Below are 24,341 nucleotides of genomic sequence, written 5' to 3'. Positions count from 1 at the left end.
CCGAGATATGAACGGAGAACAGAGGCTTACTCCCGGTTGGACATTACCGGGGATATTAGAGTTAGTGAGCATGTTAGCCGTGGACAACCGTGGATAGCAGCCGTAACATTACAGCTTGTAATTATATAATTATATAAGACTCTTAAAATCGACCATTTTGTTACACAGTTTTAGGTAAAAGCCGTCCCACAGCTGAATAGTAAACCCTTACCAAAACAATCACATTACATAGCAGGTTAGCCAAGCACTACCGTGGATTGCAGACTTAAAATGACCGTTTGTAAAAAATAAATCCATTTCCACACTTGATCACTATTCATGATAGTAAGAATGACAAACAATCTGCATATCTCTACACAATTGTAGGTAAAAGTGGGCCCACAGCTGATAAGCAAAACTATTTAAACACAATAACATTAGCTAGCAGGTTAGCAGAGGCCTACAGCTGTGCACTGGGTGTACACTATAGCTACAACACAAAACTCCACATTTGAACTCTCGGTAGCAGATAAATCCACAAATAATCAAGCATACTTACAGGTTGTGATTCTGAAGCGCCAGATTGTCCCAACAAAGTGGGAACTGCACCATCTTTCAGGAGTAACCCTCTTGAAAATCCGGCATTGGTTGTGGTTGTACTGCTCAATAATTAAAATAAATTTTAACCACTGATTCTTCAATTCGTCTGTCTTTGGAAGTCTAAACAAAGAGGTTTTGCTTTTGCAGTGAAGAAAATGGCGTCTTCTTGACATGGCGACAACACTAACCCAACTCATCCTGGCCTCGGCTATAACTACGTTTGTTTGAGGGTGGGCCAAAGTAGCCTTTAGGCGGGCATTATGCAAATGTGTTACATAGTGATGTAGATACTTTACGGAAGAAACGACTGGACTACAGTCCAGCCATTTCTTGTAGTTCTTGAGCAGTGTTGTCTGTGGGAGAGGATAACTCCCTTTTGCATGGACTTTGTGCTTTGTAACTTTTCAGACCTTTTACATACACAAACAGCTATATTACACACTAAAGGAAAGGTAAAATCCCAAAAAGCATAATAGGGCCTCTTTAAATAAATCGCTCTGATTCCTCTCTCTTCCTGGAGTTGGTTTTTCTCACACATTCTTTCCAAAGGAAGATTTATACTCACTCAGCACTTTATTGTGCTTGGCAGAGGAGAAATCCCAAACAGAGTTCTAGATTTAGAATTTTTAAAATGCAGATTTATGATTTGTGTCCATTCACCCCTCCTGAAAACCGTACTTATAGGACATTTAGCCATAGAAAAGCTATAAACGTATATGTCTTGCCAGCTAAAAATGTGAGCACTCATTTTGAAAAAGGACTTTATGGAATTTCAGTTTTAAGTTTCTCTCTGGCTTCTGTCTCTGTTACATTTGATCTGCTGGCCTGTTTGGTTTTTAATGTGTGTCTGCCTGAATTGATGCTGTTTTTGACTCTTTCTCTCTCTCACTCTCTTTCTCTCTCTCTCTCTGTAGGTACATAACCTGAACAACATCATCTCATTCCCTCTTGAAAACATGTTGAAGGCAGAGTTGAAAGACAGCAGGCTGGTGAGTGATACTGACACCTGCGTCACATTATTCCTGGACTACTACTGGATTACTACTGCATACTGGACTAAATGTGTCAAAAATGTTACCAACTGCACAAATTCAGCATCATTAAAATCAATTAGAGAGGTTGATCAAGAGCAGGAAGTTTGAGTCATGCTTCTAAAGAGTCTAAAACAATGTGTCATGTTTTATTCATTGGACGAAGTGTTGTGACTAACTTTGGCATGTGGCAGCTGTTTTTAAAGAAGAAGTTTGTTTTTGGATTATTGTATATTGTAATGTGTCAGACAGACAATACCTGCGCCACACCTTTTTTTATGAGTTTAACCTGTAAGTTAAGTGAGATGTACAACAGCTCTCTTAGATCAAGTTACACCTTAAGAATGTAGGATACACACCCTGACATCATTACAGTCATATTACACAATTATAAATTTTCCACAACAAGGTGGCCTTCTTTATTGCATAAATTTTTAGGGTGATGCAAAGCATTTAAATGTGTGTGTTTACATATCCATAAACACAGGGTGTTTGTGTGCGTTTGTGACAATAGACACTGTGAATTAATGATAGTCTGATATATCAGCCAGGGCCCCATTTCCAAAAAGCATGGTAAGCCTAAGTAGATTATAGAAACCATTGGCGCCAATGGTCTCTACGTTCAACTTAAGTTTACAATGCTTTTGGGAAATGCAGCCCAGGCCAATTAACTGGTAGAATGTAATTGTGCCCACTTGGCCGATAAAATGAAGTGGACATTCTGCCCTATGTCAGTTCAAATTTGTACTGAGAGCCTTGTCCATTGATAATGTAAATTTTATTTTAGTAAAATTTGAGTAAATAATGTGGAAAATAGGCATTCATTTAAAATCAATCTTTAAATTGGTCATCGGCCTACCTGCTCTCTAGATATCGTATCAGCCATTACAAAACCCACTATTCATAATGCTGTCTTTCTTTCTTTTTCTCTCTTTCTCTCTCTCTCTATCTTAGGAGCTGAAAAAACAGATGGAGAAAAGCTGGAAGGATTATGATGCTAAAATGTGAGTTTTAATGACTTTTGTGACTCTCAGAGACAGATCCTACTCATGGATCACAAATTCCTGCGACCTTCAGTCCAAGACCAGCACTTGAATTGAACCTAAAGGCCCGGGTATACTTTGTTTTCCTGTGTTCCGGATCAGATTGCGCCTGGCCGACCGCGTTGCCTTTCTGAGTATACTCTTCTGACAGTGAGCGAATACAAACGCATTTGACGCATTCCCACTACAGCTGCTTTGTGATACTTTATTAGTACAGACAATGGCCGGCAATGCGCACAGAAGTTTGCCGCGTCCGCGTGTTGAGAAAACCGGCTTTGGGTCACGAATATTGTGAGCGGAGTGATCAGCAACGCGGACAACCAAAGTATAATCAGGCCGTAAGACTTCAGTTTGGTGTCTGAAAGACATTTCCACATGCAAAGTGTGTTATAAAATCCTGTTATAAAAACCACTAAGTGTGTTATAAAATCCTTTTTTCCTTTTTCATATTCATTCCTCTTTCTCTGTGTTTTTCAGAGGGAAGCTGGAGAAGGAGAGGAGAGAGAAACAGAAACATGGGCTGATCCGGCTGGAAGGGACAAACACAGTGGAGGACATGGAAAGAGAGAGGAGGAACTTCCAGTTGCAGATGTGTGAGGTAATGATTTGTGTATTTCATCTCGGCCAGGGTGGCTGGTTAACAGACTATAAAACGTGCACATTTAACCGGACCAAGACCACATTTTGTGAATGTCTTATGGAGAGTAAGTGCGGTTAGTACAGCTATGTACAGTATGTGTATGTGTCTAAGCAGGTCATTCCTCTACCACCTGTTAACCTCTCCACAGTGTTAAACACACTCCTTATAAATTCAAAAAGTCTGTTGTGGTGTCTGAACTCACCTCAAACTAAGAAATTTATGTGTAGTTGAGTTGTGATCCTGTTCAAATCCTGTTTGAATGTATGTACATGTGAGTGTGTGTACTTAGTGATAGTTTGAGGACAAATTTGTCCCCAGAAGTGAGCTAAATCTGACAAAACCTCCCTTTAGGAAGTTTTGAGAATGTCCTCATTTGGAAAAATGATTCATACATAAAAGCATTTATTTTTTACTCGAAAAATCAAAGGTTTCTTTTAGGGGTTGGGGTTGAGTTATGGTTAGTTTATAGTAATTATAAATAGCTTTGTATGAAACAATAGAAGTCTATAGTATAGCCTCATTTCGATAGCCAACTAAACATTTTTATGTGTGTGTGTGTGTGGTTATTAATGATCTTACTACCTTACCACATGTCTTGTTGGCAGCACGTCCAAGTTCCAAATACTGCATGTGTGTGGCAGTTACCAGGGCAGGGGAAATTTGGGCTACAGTGCTTGAACCCAGCTGTGGTAATAGAAAGAATAAGGGAAGGACGAAGTAGAGGAATAATGAAAGAGAGGGGGATTTTCAGTGTCCTATAGCGCTCTTTTTCCCAGCCACAGAACTCCAGATGTTTTCACTTTGTTCTCTCTTTATAGTGGAGACATTCGTTATTTCTTCCAAAAACTGACTGAGCACGTGACCATCATTAACTTCAGAAAAGTTCTAGTATGTGTTACTACACAAAGTAAATTCTCACCTATTTAAAATGGTGTTTTAGAAACAGAACATAGAATGTGAGGCAACATTTGACCTCCAGCAGCTCCTTTGACCACTTTGAGAAGCTTTGAGAAGAAAGTCTTTTGCTCTTAAAATATTATTGCTAAAGGCTAATGTGTGATGACTTCTAGAAAACTAATCAACACCAGATAATTTAGTTCCTCTTTCGGTTCTTAAATCATGTTTGTGCTAAATTCATCTACTTTTTGTTTGTGCTGAGTCAGAACACTGGGACAATCAATTAACCTTTCATCATTGACAAATGACCAACTTAATTTTATTTCTCTGTTTTGACAGTACTTACTGAAGCTTCAAGAGATGAAAGTCCGTCAAAGTCCAGACCTGCTGCAGAGCCTGATAAAGTACTTCCAAGCTCAACTTAAGTATGTACTAATTAATTCAGAACCACTGGACCCAGAACCACTTGCTTTCTTTTCAGAACCAAATTCAACCCAACTTGGCTTTAGTATATCACCAAGCTGTGGGTCACAAAAACTGGCTCCAGAGAAAAAAAACTCTTTATATAAAAAAAAAAAAATCACAGATCAGAATGATTGACTGATCTGTGAAGATTTAAATCTTACTCTTCACTCAACAATAGTCTTTAATCAAAATGCTGAAATCTCTCTGTGGCTTCGAGGGTGTGTATAGTGGTGTCATTTCTATGTAAGATAGCTAATCTCTCGTATTGTTTGTTCAGTTTTTTCCAGGATGGCCTAAAAGCTGCAGAGAATCTTGGTCCATTTGTGGAGAAGTTAGCAGCCTCTGTACATATGGTAATAACAAAAACACACACACACAAACACACACATAATTTCTATGTTTTGAAATATCTCTTTTCTCATGTTAGTCATGGCCTCAGAGTAGTTTTAACATGATAAAATATGACTCTTTAAATTCTTTACGAGGAAGATTATAACTTCGTTGTGGATTTTACATGTCTGGTCTGGTAGAAGCTGTTAGTTTAAAAGATTCCCTGTTACATTCCTTGAGTTTTTTTCCACCTTGTGTTGGTGACCGCACACACATTATATTGATTGAGTCTAGATTCTTCGATTCCTCTCCCTGCAGCCTTCCTAAAAAATAAACCAAGAACCATCATAAGACCCTTTCAGCTGTCTTAACCATTATTAATCATCAGTTTAACAGCAGCAAACTGGTGGATATAATGATATGAATGTGTGCAAGTCTTGGTTGTATAGAGGTTCTTTCAGTTCTAAAGCCTAACTGAACAGAATTGACCTTCTGATGTTCTAGAATTTTCCAGGTATGATAAATAAAGAATGCTAGTAATAAGCAATAAGGGTGGTTTTGTTACGGATGATGCTCAGCAGAGTGCCTGCAGTCCCTTCAGCCACGATTTGATATTAACAATTTAGCACAGCCTCGAGTGACATTATTGCTTGTTAAATGCTAAATGTTACAAATATTAAGGATACATTTTACACTAAAATTTAATATTATTAAGCAAATTCATTAAAGCACTATCTTTCCACTAGAAGATTTAATCCCTGACATGTAAACAATAATGGAAGATGTGTTGTACAGTGATATACACAATAGGTAGGTGAACAGTTGTTTTGTGTCCTAGTGGTTATTATATTGTATATTTTAGAATGACTGGAACACTGTATTAACCAATCAGCATCAAGGGCTGGAACTATCTGTTTCATAACTTTAGATCTGGATTAGTTTGACATATCACACAACAATAACCGTGTTCATTAAATTATCTTTAGCTTTCCTTGATATTTTTGTGCGTTTGGGGTTGTTATGGAAATGCAGGCTGAGGCATGTGGAATTGATGTTGAGATGACCGTGTTTTATGATATAACTGGTTTGGTAGCGGTACTGAGGTGACGTTTTTAACTTGTTCTCACTTGATTATAACAAATCACAAACAGCAGTTAGCACAAAAAGGAAATGAAACTAAAAAATGAAACAAGTACAATCCAGCTTTCAGAGAAATATTTCCTTTTATAAAAAAAAAGGAAAGAAAGAAACCAATGGAAATTGGCTGAAGAAATTTGTACTGAGAGCCAAGGCATAATTTTCAGCCATAATTCCAACTGGCTTCAAGCAATAAATGATGCCTGGCTGTTTGGTTTGGTACTGAAAAATAGAGGAATGTGTTCCAAAGTAGGGCTGCAACTAACGATTATTTTGATAATCGACTAATCTAACGATTATTAGAACGATTATTCAACTATTCGGGTGATTATTGCAATGATTAATCATTAGCTCTAAACCGACTATTCAGCTTGTGCCCCGACTTAAAAGGTTGTATTAAACATGCTTGCTAACAATAAAGAGGACAAAATCATCTTTTAAAAATACCTCTAAATGACAGTCACTGAATTAAAGGGAAAAAATACTTTTTATTAAGCTTAATTCAGTAAAGAAATTCACTGCAAAAAATCCTATCGTTATCAAGTGTTTTTGTCTTTTTTCCATTTAAAATTGTCTAAAAATCCTTAAAACAAGATACATTTACTTGAGAAGCAACATATAAGCTATTTAGACTTGCTTTAAGAGAATGTATCTTTAATATAAGTGTATTTTGTATATAAGTATTTTTTCACTTGGTTATACTTCTGCGAGTGCAGTAAAGACAAAATACACTTCTATTCTCTAAAAGTCTAAATATCTTATATGCTGCTTCTCAGGTGAATGCATCTTTTTTTACAGGATTTTTAGATATTTTAAAATATTTGTATTTTTTAATATATATTCTCAGATAAAAAATTATAATTCTTCTGCAGTATAGCTGCTAAAGTAAATGTACGTTGTTTTAAAGGATTTTTAGATATTTATATTGGAAAACAAGCCAAAACAAAAACAAATAAAAATTTTTTTTTTTTGCAGTGTATAATGGGGTGAAGACTACCCTCTCTCACCTTTCTGTTCACTTAAATCCATCTTTAACTCACAAAAAAACAAACTCTCTCTCGTTAATAAAGCTGCGTTTTGCCAATTTTTTTCACGATAAGAAATGCACAGTGACATATATTATGATTCAATAAATCACGAGCATCATGATCACGTTATAATCTAGCTGCATTAAGTGCGCGCACTCGTGGTATGAGCGTCCCCGCAACAGAGTGTACCTCAGCCGGGTGCAGTTTCAATCTCTCCCCCTTAGATCGGGACACTTCGCGCAACTCATAGAAGAGGCGCTGACCACACAGAGAAATGCCAGTTTCCTTATTATTTGAACTTTAATAAAGCTATAACGCATTAAATAGAACTGCATTTAAGATGTAACGCCGGCGTGTTTCCTCTAAAGACGCTCGACACGCAAGTTTTGCTTAAGCTGAGCGTCAGCTCCGGCTCTGTTTATTCCACAACAAGAGTGCTTCTGTATTTACTTATTTTGTATTTTTGTATAATTCCCTCATACTTTGCGATCTACATCACCTGAAGCTGTTTGTAAAGTTTAGAGTGCGTCTGGACTGTGAGATGTGTTTTCTTCCTCTCCTCAGTCAGGCGCGTGCTGCAGTGCTGCTCTTGTGTGCAATCATTAGAGTTTCATATGATCTTATGTTACATTAAGATCAAACGACTATTAGACAAAAAAAATTTGGTCGACAATTTTTTATTTTCGACGTTGTCGATAACGTCGACTAATCGTTTCAGCCCTATTCCAAGGTGAGCCTGTATTCACTGCACTCCGTATAGGTGTAAACTGATGTTAAAAGCTCATTCTACCCAGAACAGTGTGTGTGATCTGGACTTGTCACTGTGATCTGTAACGGCTCCTGTATCAAATGTTTTACAGTGGTGGCCACAAATATTGGCAACCTTGGTAAATATGAGCAAAGAAGGCTGTGAAAAATATATCTTTATTGTTTATCCTTTTGATATTTCATTCAGAATATTCACAAAAATATATCCTCTAATGGATATCAAACAATTGCAAACACAACACAAGTTTTATCAAAAAACGAATATTTTTGTCAAATATGTGTGGCACAATAATTGGCATCCTTAGAAATTCTTATGAGTAAAATATATCTGAAGTATATTTATGACTTTCTGTTTCAGAGGGGTATAAATATGAAGTAACACACAAGCTAAATTCCCTTAGTCATCTATCACAAAAGGTAAGACCAAAGAAGTTATGATGTGTGGCAAAAGGTTGTTGACCTTCACAAAATGAAAAATGGCTGTAAGAAAATAGCTGAAACATTGAAAATACCCATTTCCACCATCAGGGCAATAATTAAGAAGTTCCAATCAACTGGAGATGTTAAGAATCGACCTGGAAGAGGACATGTGTCTATATTGTCTCCAAGCACGGTGAGGAGGATGGTTCAAGTGGCCAAAAATTCTCTAAGGATCACAGCTGGAGAAATGCAAAAATTAGTTGGGTCTTGGAGTCAGAAAGTCTCCAAAACTACAATCAGACGTCACCTACATCACAGGTTGTTTGGGAGGGTTTCAAGAAAAAAGCCTCTGCTCTCAACCAACAACAAATTCTAGCATCTTCAGTTTGCCAGACACTACTGGAACTTCAAATGGGACCGGGTTCTGTGGTCAGATAAAACAAAAATAGAGCTTTTTGGCATCAAACACCAGAGATGGGTTTGGCGCACACAGAGAGGTAGCCATATGGAAAAGTACCTCATGGCCGTGGTTAAATATGGTGGTGGATCTTTAACGTTGTGGGGCTGTTTATGCAAAAGGTCCTGGACATCTTGTTCAGATACATAGCATCATGGACTCTATCAAATACCAACAGATAAAAGATTTCAAAACCTGACTGCCTCAGCCAGAAATCTTAAAATGAGGTTGGATCTTCCAGCAAGACAGTGATTCAAAACACACATCAGAGTCAACACAAAAATGGTTCACTGACCACAAAAGCAAGGTTCTGCCATGGCCATCCCAGTCTCCTGACCTGAATCCCATAGGAAACCTGTGGAGTGAACTGAAGAGGAGAGTCCACCATGTGGACCTCGGAATTTGAAGGATCTGGAGAGATTCTGTATGGAGGAATGATCTCGGATCCCTTGCCATGTTATCCAACCTCATTATGCATTATAGGAGAAGACTCTGAGCTGTTATCTTGGTAAAGGGAGTCTGCACAAAGTATTGAATAAAAGGGTGCCAATAATTGTACCACACATATATTTGACAAAAATATTTGTTTTTTGATAAAACTTTTGTTGTGTTTGCAATTGTTTGATAACCATTAGAAGATCTATATTTGTGGATATTTTGAATGAAAGATCAAAAGGATGAACAAAGACATATTTTTCACAGCCTTCTTTGCTCATATTTACCAAGTGTGCCAATATTTTTGGCCACCACTGTATGGGTTTACGTCCATAACTAATTTTCACTAACCAGATACAACAAACAAACTGCTCAGAATCACGGCATGCCTCATCTTTATGTGATTGTTTCACAGGTTCGGCACAAACAGGATGAGGAAGTTAAGCAGCTCTCTCAACTGCGTGACAGTCTTCGAACAAAACTACAGGTGGATGGCAAAGAGGTAACAACACTATGACTCACAGAATGCTAATAATTCTAGTTCAAAGTAATATATTTCCATGACTGTAGTCAAATGTACTAGAAAAAGGCCTATATGTGGCCATAATTAGACATTTGAAACTCCAGTGAAGTTCAGCAGTAATGATGGTGATGATGAATGTGTTGTTCTGTTTCATCATAGGATTTTCTAAACAAGAAGAACTCTGGCCATGGATATAGCATCCACCAGCCTCAAGGCAATAAGAAATATGGCACAGAGAAATCTGGCTTTCTTCTTAAGAAAAGCGATGGGTGAGTTAAGATGCATATTCTCTGAAACTTCCAAACTTTAGCAACTACTTTACAAAGTTGAGAAGTTGCAATAAGTTCGAACCTCAACTCAAACCCCCCCCCCCCCCCCCCGCCGCCGCCTCCCCAAACACTCCAAAAAAACAACAAACCCCCTATTCAATTTCATTAACATAACTTATTCAAGGTTTTCCAGACATGATGCAATATCCAGCTCCTGTTTGCTTTAGGTCACATGGGGTATTTCTGTGTGTTCCTCTGGAAAAACTCTCCATGCACCTCTCAGTGTGCGCAGTAATATATATGTCCCTTATTTGATACTGAGAGCACATGAGATGAAGGAATCAGTTCTAATGTCGTGAGAGGATCAGATCAGTTGGCAGCATGAAGCTTCAGTCTGATCTCAGGCCTGCAGCTGAAGTAGAGTGTGTGATTCTGATTAAGAGAAAGGGTGTGTTTCTCTGTAAATGTGTGTGTGTCACACTGTTCCTCATACAGATGTTCTCTATTAAGTGTGGTTTAGACTCTGGCTGCATTACACTCTCTTAAAAACCTCTGAGCCCATCTTACAGCTCTGCACATACAAACACACACAAAAACATGCCTACATCCCACCAAGCTGATGTGGTTAATCACTTATCTTTGTGTGTGAAACTATAAAATCAGTCAGCAAATTCGAATCAACACCAAATTAGTCAGTGATTACTGGTTCTAACCTCACTGGAGAGCTTCTGAATCAAAAGAACTCTCCACTGACCTCCGAAACATCACATTAAATCTGCTCGGAACGTATTGAATTTCTTCTTACATTATTCATGGCATAGAAGGAGCAGTATTCTCGAGTTTGTTTTAAAGGTTTCACTGTAGCATCCTGATTTTTGTCATGATGATCTTTGTGTTTCAGGATCAGAAAGGTCTGGCAGAAGCGGAAGTGTGGGGTTAAATATGGCTGCCTCACCATTTCACATAGCACGGTGAAATTACACTTGCACACACATGCACACAGAATGATTAGAGAGTTTGACTCTCTACAGCTTTCATTTATGCTTGCAGTTTGCAGTTAACTGAAGCTGCAGTTGTCTAAGCACATAGTGCGCTCACATAGTATTGATACACAAAGTCTGCTCCCTATGCCTGGAGGCGCTAGAGCAATTATTTGAACATCATTCTTTTTAAGAAATGTTTGTCATTCATGTATATGACTATGAAAAATCCTGTGCATGTTTGCTTAAACAGTCTTAAAATAAACTGTGGGAAATGGATGCTGTGTTTTGAGCATGTTGTGATCTCTTTCAGATCAACAGACCACCAGCAAAGCTCAACCTCCTGACCTGTCAGGTGCGGCCCAACCCTGAGGAAAAGAGAACGTTTGATTTAGTCACACGTAAGTTCCCCGCTCACATGTGTGAAAGTACATGAAAGGATTAACCTGATTTTCAACAAAAATGTCTGAAAAGAAAAAGAGATACAGATATACAATTTATGAAATGTAATGCAGTTTGCAAAGAGAAAGAGGAGAGAATTTTTATTGAAGCTAAAAATGTACACTACCAGAAATAAGCTCTGTTCGTTTATCCTGTTAAGTACAATTGGGGAAATGACTTGCTTTTTGATGGTAAAATTAACCAAACAAAGTTGTGTGATGTGTAACATGAAGCATGGAGCCATACAAGTTGTGTAGTGTATGTAGGTGTGCAGAAGTATGTAAATTAAAAATCTGAGGAACAGTCTTTGTATGTGGAAAAGTAAGTGTATTGAGTGGCTTGTTTGATATTTAGTTCCTGAAGATCAGGATTGTTTTTTCCATGTACCTTTTGCATAAAAGCCCACACAGTTCTAACACACTCTCTTTTTCTTACAGACAATCGCACATACCATTTTCAGACTGAGGATGAGCAGGAATGTTTGATGTAAGTGCTTGAATCTGTACTCACCCATGTTCAGAGAAATCTCTATCAACACTGCAAACAGCATGCACAGACATGTAGGAGAAAGCCGGTTCAAAACCTGCTCCTCATGATGAGAGAGAGAGAAAAAGAGTCAAAAGAGGGATAAAGAAATATAATGAAGTTACTTAAAGATGCAACGGATGTTTTTGAAATGTCACAAAGCGCAACAGTGATTAGCCACATTTTTAGCCGTCTCTGAAGTATTTTTCCCATTCATTTTCCCTGTTGGTATTTAAAAAAATTCTTCATTAAAGAGTTCTAAGCCATGAACCAAACCAACCAGCTCCAACATAAATCACAACATTACAAACTTTGATTTGAAGCAAAAAAATATATGAAAATTGGCAAAAAAGGTACAAGACTGTGTACTTACTGTTTTTTATGAAGGAATTAACTACAGGTACAGTCCCGTTGCAGATGATAGGAGATTTACCTCCAGAACCCTACTGTTTCAATCTTTTGGTGTTCAGTTTTAGATGTAGGCAGTGATAAGAACTCACTCCTATTTTTTACCTATTTGTTCCCTCTCTCTCTCTCTCTCTCTCTCTCTCTCTCTCTCTCTCTCTCTCTCTCTCTCTTGCTGTAGATGGGTGTCTGTGCTGCAGAACAGTAAGGAGGAGGCCTTAAACACAGCTCTCGGGGGTGATCCACTGCAGTTTCAGGACAGTGGTCTGCAGGAGCTCGTCCGAGCTGTCATCTCTGGCCTGAGAAATCTGCCCGGCAATGAGGCCTGCTGCGACTGCGGAGCTCCAGGTCTCAATTGCAGATACTGACATATTCAGATATAAAAAAGAAATACTGTTACAAAGTCACCAATACTGTTATAATGCCAAACAGTAGATGGCATTGTAGATTGCTGTAATTCTGAAATGCTAAGTGTGACATTATTTAAAATCAAGATGCCAAAGAGAAAAGCTTAATTTTATTTTGGCATAATTTAGGTTAATTTGTCACTAATGTGTATTTGAGATTTGCATACACGATTCATTAACATTGGTTAAGAGAACAGTTAAATATTCAAGCATGTTTGTTGTACAGAGTTCCTGCATTATTGTTACGAATAAAAACAAACTTCTGTGGTCAGCAGAGGGTGTTTATAGCTAAAATCTGACAGAGAAAATGTCTAAGTGAGGTGTTTATCTCTGCTCTTTAGACCCCACCTGGCTCTCTACTAACCTGGGCATCCTCACCTGTATCGAGTGTTCAGGAATCCATCGCGAGCTCGGAGTACATCACTCACGAATTCAGTCTCTAACTCTTGATGTGCTTAGCACCTCTGAACTCTTGGTAAACACACATTAATGCACGTAAACTATTAAGTGGATCTCCCTTTAACTCGCACACTCTCTTTGAAAGTCATTCATATGAATTGGAGGCTGTTGTTTATTTAACTTCATAAGCATTTGATGTCATGCCATTTACTGAGGTTATTCAGTTTCCATTACTCACCTTGTAACTGATCTTTGTCCAGTGTTTTTGTTAAAAAAATAAATAAAAAAAAACATTTATATTGAACTTCTAACCTACCCATAATACCGTGGGAGTGATTCAGCAGTTTGTCACAAGTGACTTGTTTTTGGCTTCATCTGTTCATGTTTATGTGAACTTTTTATCCTCTGACAGTACAGCAGAAATATTCCTAAATCTAAGTGCATTCATGAATCTTATTTTGTAGCTAGTGTTGTCAAACTACAGCTTAAACACACCACTGAATATATGACTGCAGTATTCAAATGTCTATGACCAAACCAAGGCCCATGTTTCATTGGAAACTTAGACCTTCTTGCATGAGTGTTTATTCATTGGGTTTTTATTTTGATACACAGCTTGCAGTGAGCATTGGAAATTCCAGATTTAATGACATCATGGAAGTCAACCTGCCCAATGATTTGATCAAGCCCCTACCAAAGAGTGACATGTAAGTGCTGCTGCACAGTTCACACGTAAAGCTCCATTCATTATTAATATATAAAATAAACCATCACTCAACATTCTCTGTACTGTTTCATGCTTAATGTGTTTGTGTCTCTTTCTCAGGACAGCCAGGAAGGAGTATATTGTGGCAAAGTATGCTGAACACCGCTATGTTCTCCCAAAAGAACACTCTGAACCGTATCGTGTGTATGACACCGTTAAGAGCAAAGACCTCATGTCACTGCTGCAGCTCTATGCAGAAGGAAAGGACCTTTCGAAACCAGAAGCCACACCTGAAGGACAGGTAAGACACACACACTTTCTCTATGCAACAAAGAGTAAAACCACTGCCTCATACCCTTATGTCCTGTTCACACATACAGCAGATTTATCACTAGAGATGACCAGGTCTTTCGTTCCTTGTGAGCTTAGTCGCCACATAGCAGATCTGTTCTATGCTTAAAGTTAAACTTGTCTTTGTCACATCGCTGGACACGGCCACAGTCGCTGTTGCTCATGAAAAAAAGATCAGGTCACTTTTTTGCTGTAGATTGCTGAATGTGTGAACACCCCTTTACACGTAATTACCGACAAAAGTCCACCATAAAAGGCACACCATTTATGAATATTTAAAGGTAATCAAATCTCTGAGCTTGGATACATGCTGTCAGTCCATGCTTTAGACATGTCTTGAGATGCTTTAAAGATTTAGAGCTTTCAAAGATGTATGTCTGTCATATGAGACTTTGTATGGTTGAATAAAATTGTATTTTCATTTCTCCTTGATCAGTTCTGTTAGTTGTCATCTATCATAAATCATTCTCTCTCTTGCTCTGTAATTCTGTATTTCCTCTCTTATTTCCATCTCTAATCAGATCTCCCCTCTCCTCTGCCCACTCAGGAAGTGAACACATGCCGTGTAATGACTGCTTCACTTGTATTGTGTGTGGGTGCATGAGTGAGAGAGTTATTTGGCTTAAATATCTATTATTCTAAGTCAGAAATTGACTATGTTTCAGTAAGTGGCTGAGTCACAAACATATTGAAGAGAATTGTAGTATGGTAACTCGCAGCCTAATTCATTAATCTTCCCCATCACTCTTTCTGCGGTGCAGTGTGATTTATTGGCATGATGAATAACAGCACTTTTTTTTTCTCAAAGCAGTAGCATGTTGGCAGCAGCATGTAGCTTCATCTCATTTTCACCCTGTGTCTCACAGGACCTGAAGGAGACCGCTCTTCACCTAGCCGTGCGACTGGCAGAGAAGACTTCTCTGGCTTTGGTGGACTTTTTGGCTCAAAACTGGTGAGATAGATGCTCAAATGTATTAGGCAACATTCACACAGTTAGGTTTTGGGACCATATTTGCTAACAGGTGTGACTCTTGAATTGTCCTGTTCATACAACAGCTTACAGGAGATGTTGTATGGAAATTAACAAAAGCTGTGAACAATTAACTGAAGTCAATCCCCTTTTCTTGCGATAGCCTTAACTAATGCCTGTAACCATAGTGACAATGACATAAGTAAATATTAGAGATTGCAACTTCCATTACACCAGAAACAACAAAAAGTTTATTTAATAAACGAGTCCTGCTGTGTGAACACAGCCTTGCGATAACAGCATTCAGTATACCATTTCAAGGATGTAAACGAAAACAAATGATTTAGAATGCTACTGGCCTGGGAGTACTTCCAGTATCATTAAATATCCCTCCGAATTAACATATTTTCTCAAAGAACATCAAACGTTTACCTGAAGTGACTTATCCAGACATGTTGTTGATACTGAGCATCTACGCTAAAGAGGCGATGAAATTGTATCGTAGTTTAGATGCTCACAATTATTTTCTCAGAGGAGAGATCGGGAATATTGGATCGCTACGATTATAATCAATGAAGCCGTTCAATAAAGCTGTCTGCGTGAGCTGCGGACAAGTTAAGGATTTCTTTTTTGTGTTCCTAATTTGTAAGGCGTTTTGGACAAAAGCATCTGCTAAATGAGTAAATGTAGTAGTAAATGACTTGCGCAGCTTCATTCATTATAATGGGAGCTATCTGTAGTCACTTATAGAGCTCTACCCATCAAACTTACAATTATTTGGCATATATTTTGTTCACCTACCAGAGATAAGATGTGTGCTACAGATTTTAGTACTGCACTTATCCAGCTGTCTTGCTTCACTGCTGCGGTTCATGTGTTCATTTGTGGTTGATTTTTCAGAGATCTAAACACTTTCATTTCCTTTAGTTCCAGGCATCCAGGGAGCATCCAGCCACCGAACAACATGTCCTCATTTTAATAATGAAATTTTATGACAGTCGCGTTAATGTTAGTAACGTTAATCATGTTAAAGTCACTATGAATGAAGCGCCTCCTGCTGTTGTTTTGAACTAATAGAAAATGTTCAAGCAACAAAGATGTCACCTCCTTTTACTGACAAATAGTCCTTGAAATTATCAGCTGACCTCTGTCTGTGTGTGTGTTTTCTCAGTGGCTGCCTGGAAAAGAAGACTGCAGAAGGAAACACAGCTTTGCATTACTGTGCACTATACAGCAAATCAGAGTGCCTGAAACTGCTGCTCAAAGCAAAGGCTGGCCTACACACAGGTATCACAATAATAACAGAAGAACCTCATAATACAGCACAAATGATAATTGAACAATACTGTTGAAATGCCTAAATAGCTTTAGCTAACCTCGCACATCCACAGTGATTCAGGAAGGATCTCGACTTCATTTGTCAATTTATTAGTTCCATGTGTCCTGTTTTTGACCTGATCCATTGTTCTAACTGTCCTGTAGTGAACTCAGCGGGCGAGACTGCACTTGACATTGCCAAGAGACTGCAGCACACACAGTGTATTGAGCTGGTGAGCATTATTACATACTCCACAATAAAAACAGTTATTGACTTGGGCAGGAGTGTGTGTGTATGTGAGCATGTGTTTGTAGAGATATTATCTTGATGTTGACTGAATTAAATATTTCCTGTTTAATATCCTGCAGTCTCGTATGACCAGGGTTGGGAGATTTACTTTTGAAATGTATTACACTACAGATTACAGAATACATGCTGTAAAATGTAATTTGTAACGTATTCCGTTAGATTACTCAAGGTCAGTAACATATTCTAAATACTTTGGATTACTTCTTCAGCACTGGTAGATTTTTTTCACTTGTTTTGACTACAAAAACTCTGCCAGTACAGTAAGACAAAATACACGTTAAAAATACATTCTCTGAAAAACCTAAATATCTTATGCAGTGTTGTTTCTAAAGCAAGATAAATCAAACTGATCTTGTTTTAAGGATTTTTAGATATTTTTTACAGGAAAACAATACAAAACTTATTAACATAAATATGATTTTTGCCCTAATATCAAAGGTCTTACTAGAAAAAAAGAAATTATGATGCAACGTGAATTTTCTTGATGATAAAATATGATTGTGCCTGGTAACGTGCATGTAAAATGGCTAGAAATAGCATTTTAGCTTAGTGTAAAGCTGACAATTTACACAAGGTTTATTTCTATTTCTTCTGCTCCAAACTTACTTCAAACGTACTTCTCTGTCTGCTCGTATGAATGTAACACATCATAAGAAAGTGTTTCACCGCTGTTCAAATGCACTTTGGATCACATCATTTATATGTATACATTTTTCCATCTGAAAGGACTAAATATTAAATGAAACAAATGACAATAAAATGCAAAGTAATCTCTTCAGTAATCAAAATACTTTCTGAATGTAACTGTATTCTAATTACCAATGATTTAAATTGTAACTGTAGTGGAATACAGTTACTTATATTTTGTATTTTAAATACGTAATCCCGTTACATGTATTCCGTTACTCCCCAACCCTGCATATGACACTGTTTTCATGTGGAACTTCCTCTCACCTCTCTATATAGTAGTATCATTATCACATAAAGCAAACTGATTAGCTGTCATAAACATCACAAATGATGCTATATTAATAATGAAAAGGGTCAGGGATCATGGCCACACTCTGAGGCTGACCTTTCACTAATTACAGTCCTAAAACAAAACAAAAACTAGAGCTGGAATTGAATATGAAATGATGTCCATGTGTCAGTACTTTTGTCTGCTCTCACTGATAGAACACTAGTGTGAAATAACAGTTTCATTGAGTCATTGAATTGGCTGTGTACTGTTTGTACATTGTGTGTGTGTGTTTAGTTGGAATTGGCCCACAGTGGGAAGTTTAACTGCCAGATCCATGTTGAATACACGTGGGAGACTCCACAGGACATGTATGACAGTGAAGATGATCTGGATGATAGGGTATGTGTAACATGTATATGCATATAAAACCGTGTTTGAAAGTTTATGATGTAGATGACTGTTTTTTTTTTTTTTTTTTTATGTTATAGCTATATAAATGTTCATGAAAGGATCTCGTGAAAGTAAAAGTGATTTAGATGTGCAAACGATCTTTGAAGCGTGTCAGTTTTGAGTCTTAAGCGTGCTGCAGTATGATAATGTGTAATAACTATTTGTTTAGGTTAGTCCGCATCCTAAGGGTTCACGGTCTCCGCTGCCCCCTACAGGCAGTAATGGGCACTTCTCGTCTGCTTGGAACTTTGGCAAAAGCAGTCCAGCAAGGACCTACGAGAATATTGACTTCCTTTATCGTAATCCACCCAACAACAGCGCCCCCTCTGGTGGCACAATGCCACCTCCCCTGCCAGCTAAATCAATACAGAGAGGTGAGGTATTTGTTTGATAGCTTTTAAATTAGTTTTTGTACAAGTTTGTTCACACCATGGAGTTTGTTGGGTTCACACCTTTAAACTATGAAGCTAATCAGAAAATATATAATAACTAGGTAGTCTTTGAAGTAGCAATTGATAACCAAACATAAATCTCCTGATAAACAAAACTAATCAGTGAAATGACATTTTGTGGTATAGGCTCCCCTGTCTATGTAGTTGATTTACAAACCCTGTAGATTTATTGCAGACAAGCGGCAGCCAAGTCAAAGATAATTTCTGTCCCCACAGGTCGATCAGATCCTCAGATCTCGGTTTGTATTCCAGAGACTCACGCACCCCACCACCAGCGTTCCCATCCTTCTGGATACCTTCAGAGAACCTCCCCTGTGATGGAGCCTTCGGGACAGGCACCTGCACGTGCTCTCAGTACTGGAGCAGCGAAAGGACAGAGACAGATGATGTCCTGGGAGGGACAACCTTCCTCTGGGACGGAGAGCAAAAATCACTCCACCTCTCCACAGAGTCAGAGAGGGCCTGTCAGGTTACAAATTCAAAATCCATTTTGATCACTGTGGGAATATGCTATATTTATGTTACCATGTTTTTACAAGTTTCCTTATTATTTTACCTTGAGGTTTTAATTATTTAATTTTGTACCCAGGTCCATATTGTACTGGCATTGCGCAGCTATTTGCACAGTAGTCTGTTGGAGCCAGACAATGTGACAGTCAACTTCAGTAGCAGAAACAGACTTAGTTCATTGAAAATATGGAATTATAATTATCCAAATAGAAGCATATTGCATTTTACATTAAGGTGCAAATTGGCACTGGAGTACAAATAGCATGTGGGGTACAAATAGTATTTACATCATGGTGCATACTTAGCCATTTGTACCATGGTGAAAAAAGAATACAACACTGAAAACACCCAAAAGTAAATAGTATTTTATTATTTACACTGAGGTGCAAATAGCATATTTACATGTTTGCTTCCTTGAAAGGTTTTCATCACAAAGTCTGTGCTGTTTTAGTATCTATGAAGCATGGTATTAAAAACTTTATACTATGCAGCCGGATTCAATAAGAAATATATCAGAAATGAAAAAAGATTTGATTTATACTGTCATCTAGTAGTTACTAGAAAAAAGAACAATAAAATTGTGTTAAATTAACTGGTTGTAATTTATAATATATACAGCAGCCTAGATCCCAATGAATACTTCAATGAATACAAACTCATAAAAGGTATGAAGCCTAAGACAGTTTCCATAACATCCATTAAAGTCTTGATGTTTATGAGTAATTATGATTTTTTTTTGTGTGTGTGTTGTGTGTGGCTCAGATGGGACAAAATGTTCTCCCCAGCTTCAGTTGAAACATACAAGAAAACAAAATTTTATGTTGCACAGTACCACGATGCTACATACTACTACATACTATACATACATAAAATACAGCAAGTTTTGTGCATTCGTACATGCAACACGAGATTATACATAGTGCAAAAGGAGACAAGATAATATAACAGTATTTTGATTCTTAATTGTTCAAATATTGTGTGTGCATCTGCAGTTCAGAGAAGACGACCTCATATCGGCGCACGAGCAGTGGGAGTCAGGGAAAGTGTTCGGTACCATCTCCAGGATGTGCAGGCAGTCAGGAGGAGTTGTACTGCTGTCCAGTGGGTGGAGCTCCCAACCCAGCCCCGCCTCCAGCTAATGCCAATGCCAACATCAGTGCCACTGTGCCAATCCTATTGCCGCCACCTCGCTCACGCAAAAACGCCATGGTAACAAGCCATGCAATTATCATTATGTAGTACAATCTAAAAAAAAATCTTGCAAAATAACTGTTTTGAGAATAAGGACTTTTGTGATATGTCTATCCATTTACATATTTACATAATATGTATACCAATATTTTATGCAATTCAATATTCCTTTATTTGTGGACACCTCTGCTAGCACATTCATTTTTGTGGGTGTGGGTGTCAGATTTCTTATAGGCAGAGACCCAAGAAGGTCAGAGCTTTAGTGGACTGCAGAGCGGTTGGTGAGGATCAGTTGGCTTTCTTTAAGAATGAGGTCATAATAGTGATGGCAACTGATGACCCACACTGGTGGGTAAGTACACATGCACTAGCGCACACATTCTTTGACACTGTTTACACCTGGTATTAAGATGCGTCTCAGGTGATCCGATCACAAGTGGTCAGGCGACACGCATCGCTGTTAACACCTGGTCAATCATATGCATCTCCTTTGACCACTTGTGTTCGGATTTCGTAGGGAAGGGTCTCAGGAATGTGTACATCGCTCATTATGTCAGTGTTACTGAATGATGAAAAAGTGCAAAAAAGTAAAAAAACAAAATACAAATACAGCATGAACAACAAATATAGGTTGTTGTTTTTTACCTCCGTATTAGGGATATGTGAGTCTAGTCAACTAAACAGTTCTAAGGCAGCTAGTCGACACTGAAATTACTAGTCGGTCAGTATTTTTCCCCATTAAACTATTCAACATATTTACACATTTATGTTTGTCTTTGTTTTTACAAAGGATGCTCTTAAATTACTGTCATGTTTATGTTATATTTTACATTACATTTTAAATATTATTAATTATACAGTTATTACAAAAGAGGATATCTGAAACAGATGAATACAGTTTCTTTTCACTTCAGGCCGCGCATGCTTTTTCCCCCTCTCACTTGCGCCATGCGCAGGAAAATGTCCTCTCGCAAGACAAGCAAACTAGCTATGGAAATCACTTCAGTGGTGGTGTGGGAAGCGGATATCCAAAAAGTTGGCTTGCAAGTCGCTATGGATGTTTTCACATTTGTGTCTTGTTTAAATCTGTTCGTGCTTGCATTTTATTTTCCCGCCAAACTGGCTCCAAGTCTTTCACCTGACCTTGTTGATGTTAATTTTGCTCATCAAAAACATATGCTCTGAGTAAGTAGCCTAGAAAGTTACTATTTTAGGCAAGGTATGCCAATAATTTTTTACCCTGCTGTTTAAGAAGGCTATCTTCAACGATGTGCCCACTGCTTAACTGGATAAACTATCTTTTATTCTGTGTGCACATCATGTTTAGAACAATACTGTACATTAGGTTTATTGAACACTTCTCACAGGCCAATTCTTTTCTATCCTAGCTATTATTTTTTAGATCGTAACTGTTATTGGTTAACAGTTTTCATATTAGATCATAATGCATGTCAAATACACACAACTTTTCAGTTTTTTTCCTCTCTCGTAGATTTGGCTTATCTGTTAATTAATTTCAACAATGTCCTGACTGTTTTAATATGTTAAGTAAATTTTACTCTGCGAATTACATTTAGAACAAACTATTAGGTTTGCTCTTATTGGCCCTGCACTGCCTTTTTGTTCTGTTGTTTTCAATAAATATGCTTATATTCACTAACGTTGATTCTGTTAATGTGTGTCATGATCTATATTGAATGTACAATGATCATAATGCAAGGCATGCACGTGTCAGATAAATGCCACGCTTCAGCCGAATTTATTGTTGGATATGGCTATTGGAATAGATGAAGAATTTTAAATGGGTCGCATGAACACACAATGTTTTTTGACTGTTTTCTGAGGGTTTCTTTCTTTTTAGATTAGTCGACTAAACAACACCAAAATTTACGTTTAAACGTCAGTGAAATAAGTCCTTCCACACATCCCTACTCTGTATGTGGTTTTTGTGATCAGATCACTAAACCTTTTGGACCCTGTTTACACCTGTATTTAGTGCAGACCACTTAATCCCAGGGATAAACAAAGTCTTTCTGCTGATAGGTAAATATAGCTACACATATTTTCTGTTTATGATGTTTGCCAATACCTGTGAATAAACTACCAATGTTTAAAATACCAATGGGTTACAGTAGTTCCTCACTGATTTCGTAAACATTTACATTTCCCTCCCAGGTTGGCCATATAGAGGGAGAACCATCCAGAAGTGGCTCATTTCCAGTCAACTATGTACATCAAATAGGAGAATGAATCTCTATGAATGTTAACATCACACCAAGTGGACCAAGTCCACTTTAGAGCCGCTAGACATAGAAGCTATAGAGATTGTATCTGGTATACACTTAGAGCTGAAAAGTTCAAATACTGGAGTGGATTGGATGCAATAAGCTGATCCACTGATCCATTTCAGTGCTGTTCATAATGTATTTCAGTTCTGTTTATCTGGATTGAAGGTTTTGGCAGGTATATTGTAAACGGCCCATGAATGACTGGACTTTGGAATAGGCAGAAAAGGGAAGTAGGCCATTCAGCTTTTGGTTGCGTTTGTGAAAGCCAAATCTCGCTGACTTTGTTTTTCAATTAAAAGACAGCACTTGTTATTGATACTGATGTAAAATCATTTAGACTACATAGAAATTCAGATCATCGCAAGAAAAAAAAAGCCAATCAGATGCCCTTGGAGTTTGCCTGTCTGAGACTGTTGCCCAGACTGGGAGGCACTAAACTCATTTCCTGGTGCTCTGCCTGTGGTTAGTTCAGTAACTCAGTGTAATTGTGCTGTCTGGACATTGTTTTATACTGTCAGGCATTATGAAATGCTATATAAGCTTAATTTTGGTCAGACACTAGGTCCACCAGACTTTGAGTAAAAGACTGAGTAATGTATTCTGTTTTGTCTGTCTCTTGTGCACCGACGTCTCCTATTACTGCTGATTCCCGGACATCCAGCCCTGAAATTAGATCTACGGCAATTAACAACATTCAGTGTGTGAAATACTTCTCAAATCAATTTCCAGAATCCTCAACTAGAACATCAGAATATTATTTGAATGTTAAATATCTGACCAAAAATATTTTGTAGTCCGTGTTTTGCCAAAAAGCCCAGAATTCAGTATTCTTAAGGCCTATATACTTCGGTTGTTAAAAAAATTCAGAGCACATCAACTCAGTACAGTACAGTAGACAGTACATACACTGTCCAGCCTTTCCATGCACAAAAAACAGTCGACAGATTTCAAATAAAAACACATTAACCCACAGCCACATAGACAGGTAGTTTTTCAGCTCATGTGCATGATTCTTATTTTATCTGCCTTGTTTTTGGTAGAATCTTAAGGGATAGTTAAAAATTTTAATTCCCTCATTTACTCACCCTCATGCCATCCCAGATGTGTATGACTTTACTTCTACTGCTGAACACAAAGGAAGTTTTTTAGAAAAATATCTCAGCTCTGTAGGTCCATACAATGCAAGTGAGTGGTGGCCAGAACTTTGAAGCTCCAAAAAGCACATAAAGGCAGCATAAAAGTAATCCATACAACTCCAGTGGTTAAATCCATGTCTTCTGAATGTTTTTTTTTTACTATGAATTCTCCTCCCTGCCCAGTAGGTGGTGATAGAATGAAGAATGCGTGTCTCCAAAAACAAAAGTAGGAGAATGTGAAAAGGACATAAATATTGACCTGTTTCTCATCCACACCTATCATATTGCTTCTGATGAAATGGATTTAACCCTGGAGTTTTATGGATTACTTTTATGCTGCATTTATGTGCTTTTTGGACCTTCAAAGTTCTGTCCACCATTCACTTGCATTCAGTGGACCTACAGAGCTGGAATATTTTTCTAAAAATCTTCGTTTGTGTTCAGTAGAAGAAAGAAAGTCATCCACATCTGGGATGGCATGAGGGTGAGCAAATGATGGGAGAATTTTTATTTTTGGGTG

General features: G+C 37.9%; 1 protein-coding gene across 5 annotated transcripts in view; it reads left to right on the top strand.

Moving 5' to 3' along the window:
* Window positions 1–23,847, top strand: part of LOC127411420 (arf-GAP with SH3 domain, ANK repeat and PH domain-containing protein 1-like) — a 50,551-nt gene extending 26,704 nt beyond the window's left edge. Inside the window, exons 4-26 of one of the 5 annotated variants that reach the window (XM_051646970.1) lie at window positions 1,494–1,568; window positions 2,565–2,614; window positions 3,131–3,251; window positions 4,530–4,615; window positions 4,933–5,008; window positions 9,646–9,732; window positions 9,913–10,022; window positions 10,924–10,993; window positions 11,316–11,403; window positions 11,881–11,929; window positions 12,555–12,721; window positions 13,122–13,255; window positions 13,795–13,886; window positions 14,006–14,186; window positions 15,103–15,188; window positions 16,378–16,493; window positions 16,689–16,756; window positions 18,089–18,193; window positions 18,414–18,618; window positions 18,949–19,165; window positions 20,199–20,415; window positions 20,621–20,749; window positions 22,573–23,847. In XM_051646970.1, the coding sequence (XP_051502930.1) occupies window positions 1,494–1,568; window positions 2,565–2,614; window positions 3,131–3,251; window positions 4,530–4,615; window positions 4,933–5,008; window positions 9,646–9,732; window positions 9,913–10,022; window positions 10,924–10,993; window positions 11,316–11,403; window positions 11,881–11,929; window positions 12,555–12,721; window positions 13,122–13,255; window positions 13,795–13,886; window positions 14,006–14,186; window positions 15,103–15,188; window positions 16,378–16,493; window positions 16,689–16,756; window positions 18,089–18,193; window positions 18,414–18,618; window positions 18,949–19,165; window positions 20,199–20,415; window positions 20,621–20,749; window positions 22,573–22,647 (2,604 nt within the window). In that variant the 3' untranslated portion in view covers window positions 22,648–23,847. The other 4 variants (XM_051646969.1, XM_051646968.1, XM_051646967.1 and 1 more) reach the window with 4 other exon arrangements.
* Window positions 23,848–24,341: the final 494 nt, after the last annotated feature.

The sequence above is a fragment of the Myxocyprinus asiaticus genome, chromosome 20, assembly GCF_019703515.2.
Source record: "Myxocyprinus asiaticus isolate MX2 ecotype Aquarium Trade chromosome 20, UBuf_Myxa_2, whole genome shotgun sequence".
NCBI classification, from domain to species: domain Eukaryota; kingdom Metazoa; phylum Chordata; class Actinopteri; order Cypriniformes; family Catostomidae; genus Myxocyprinus; species Myxocyprinus asiaticus.
Note: the sequence above shows the minus strand (reverse complement) of the source record. Positions and strands in the feature narration are given on the sequence as shown.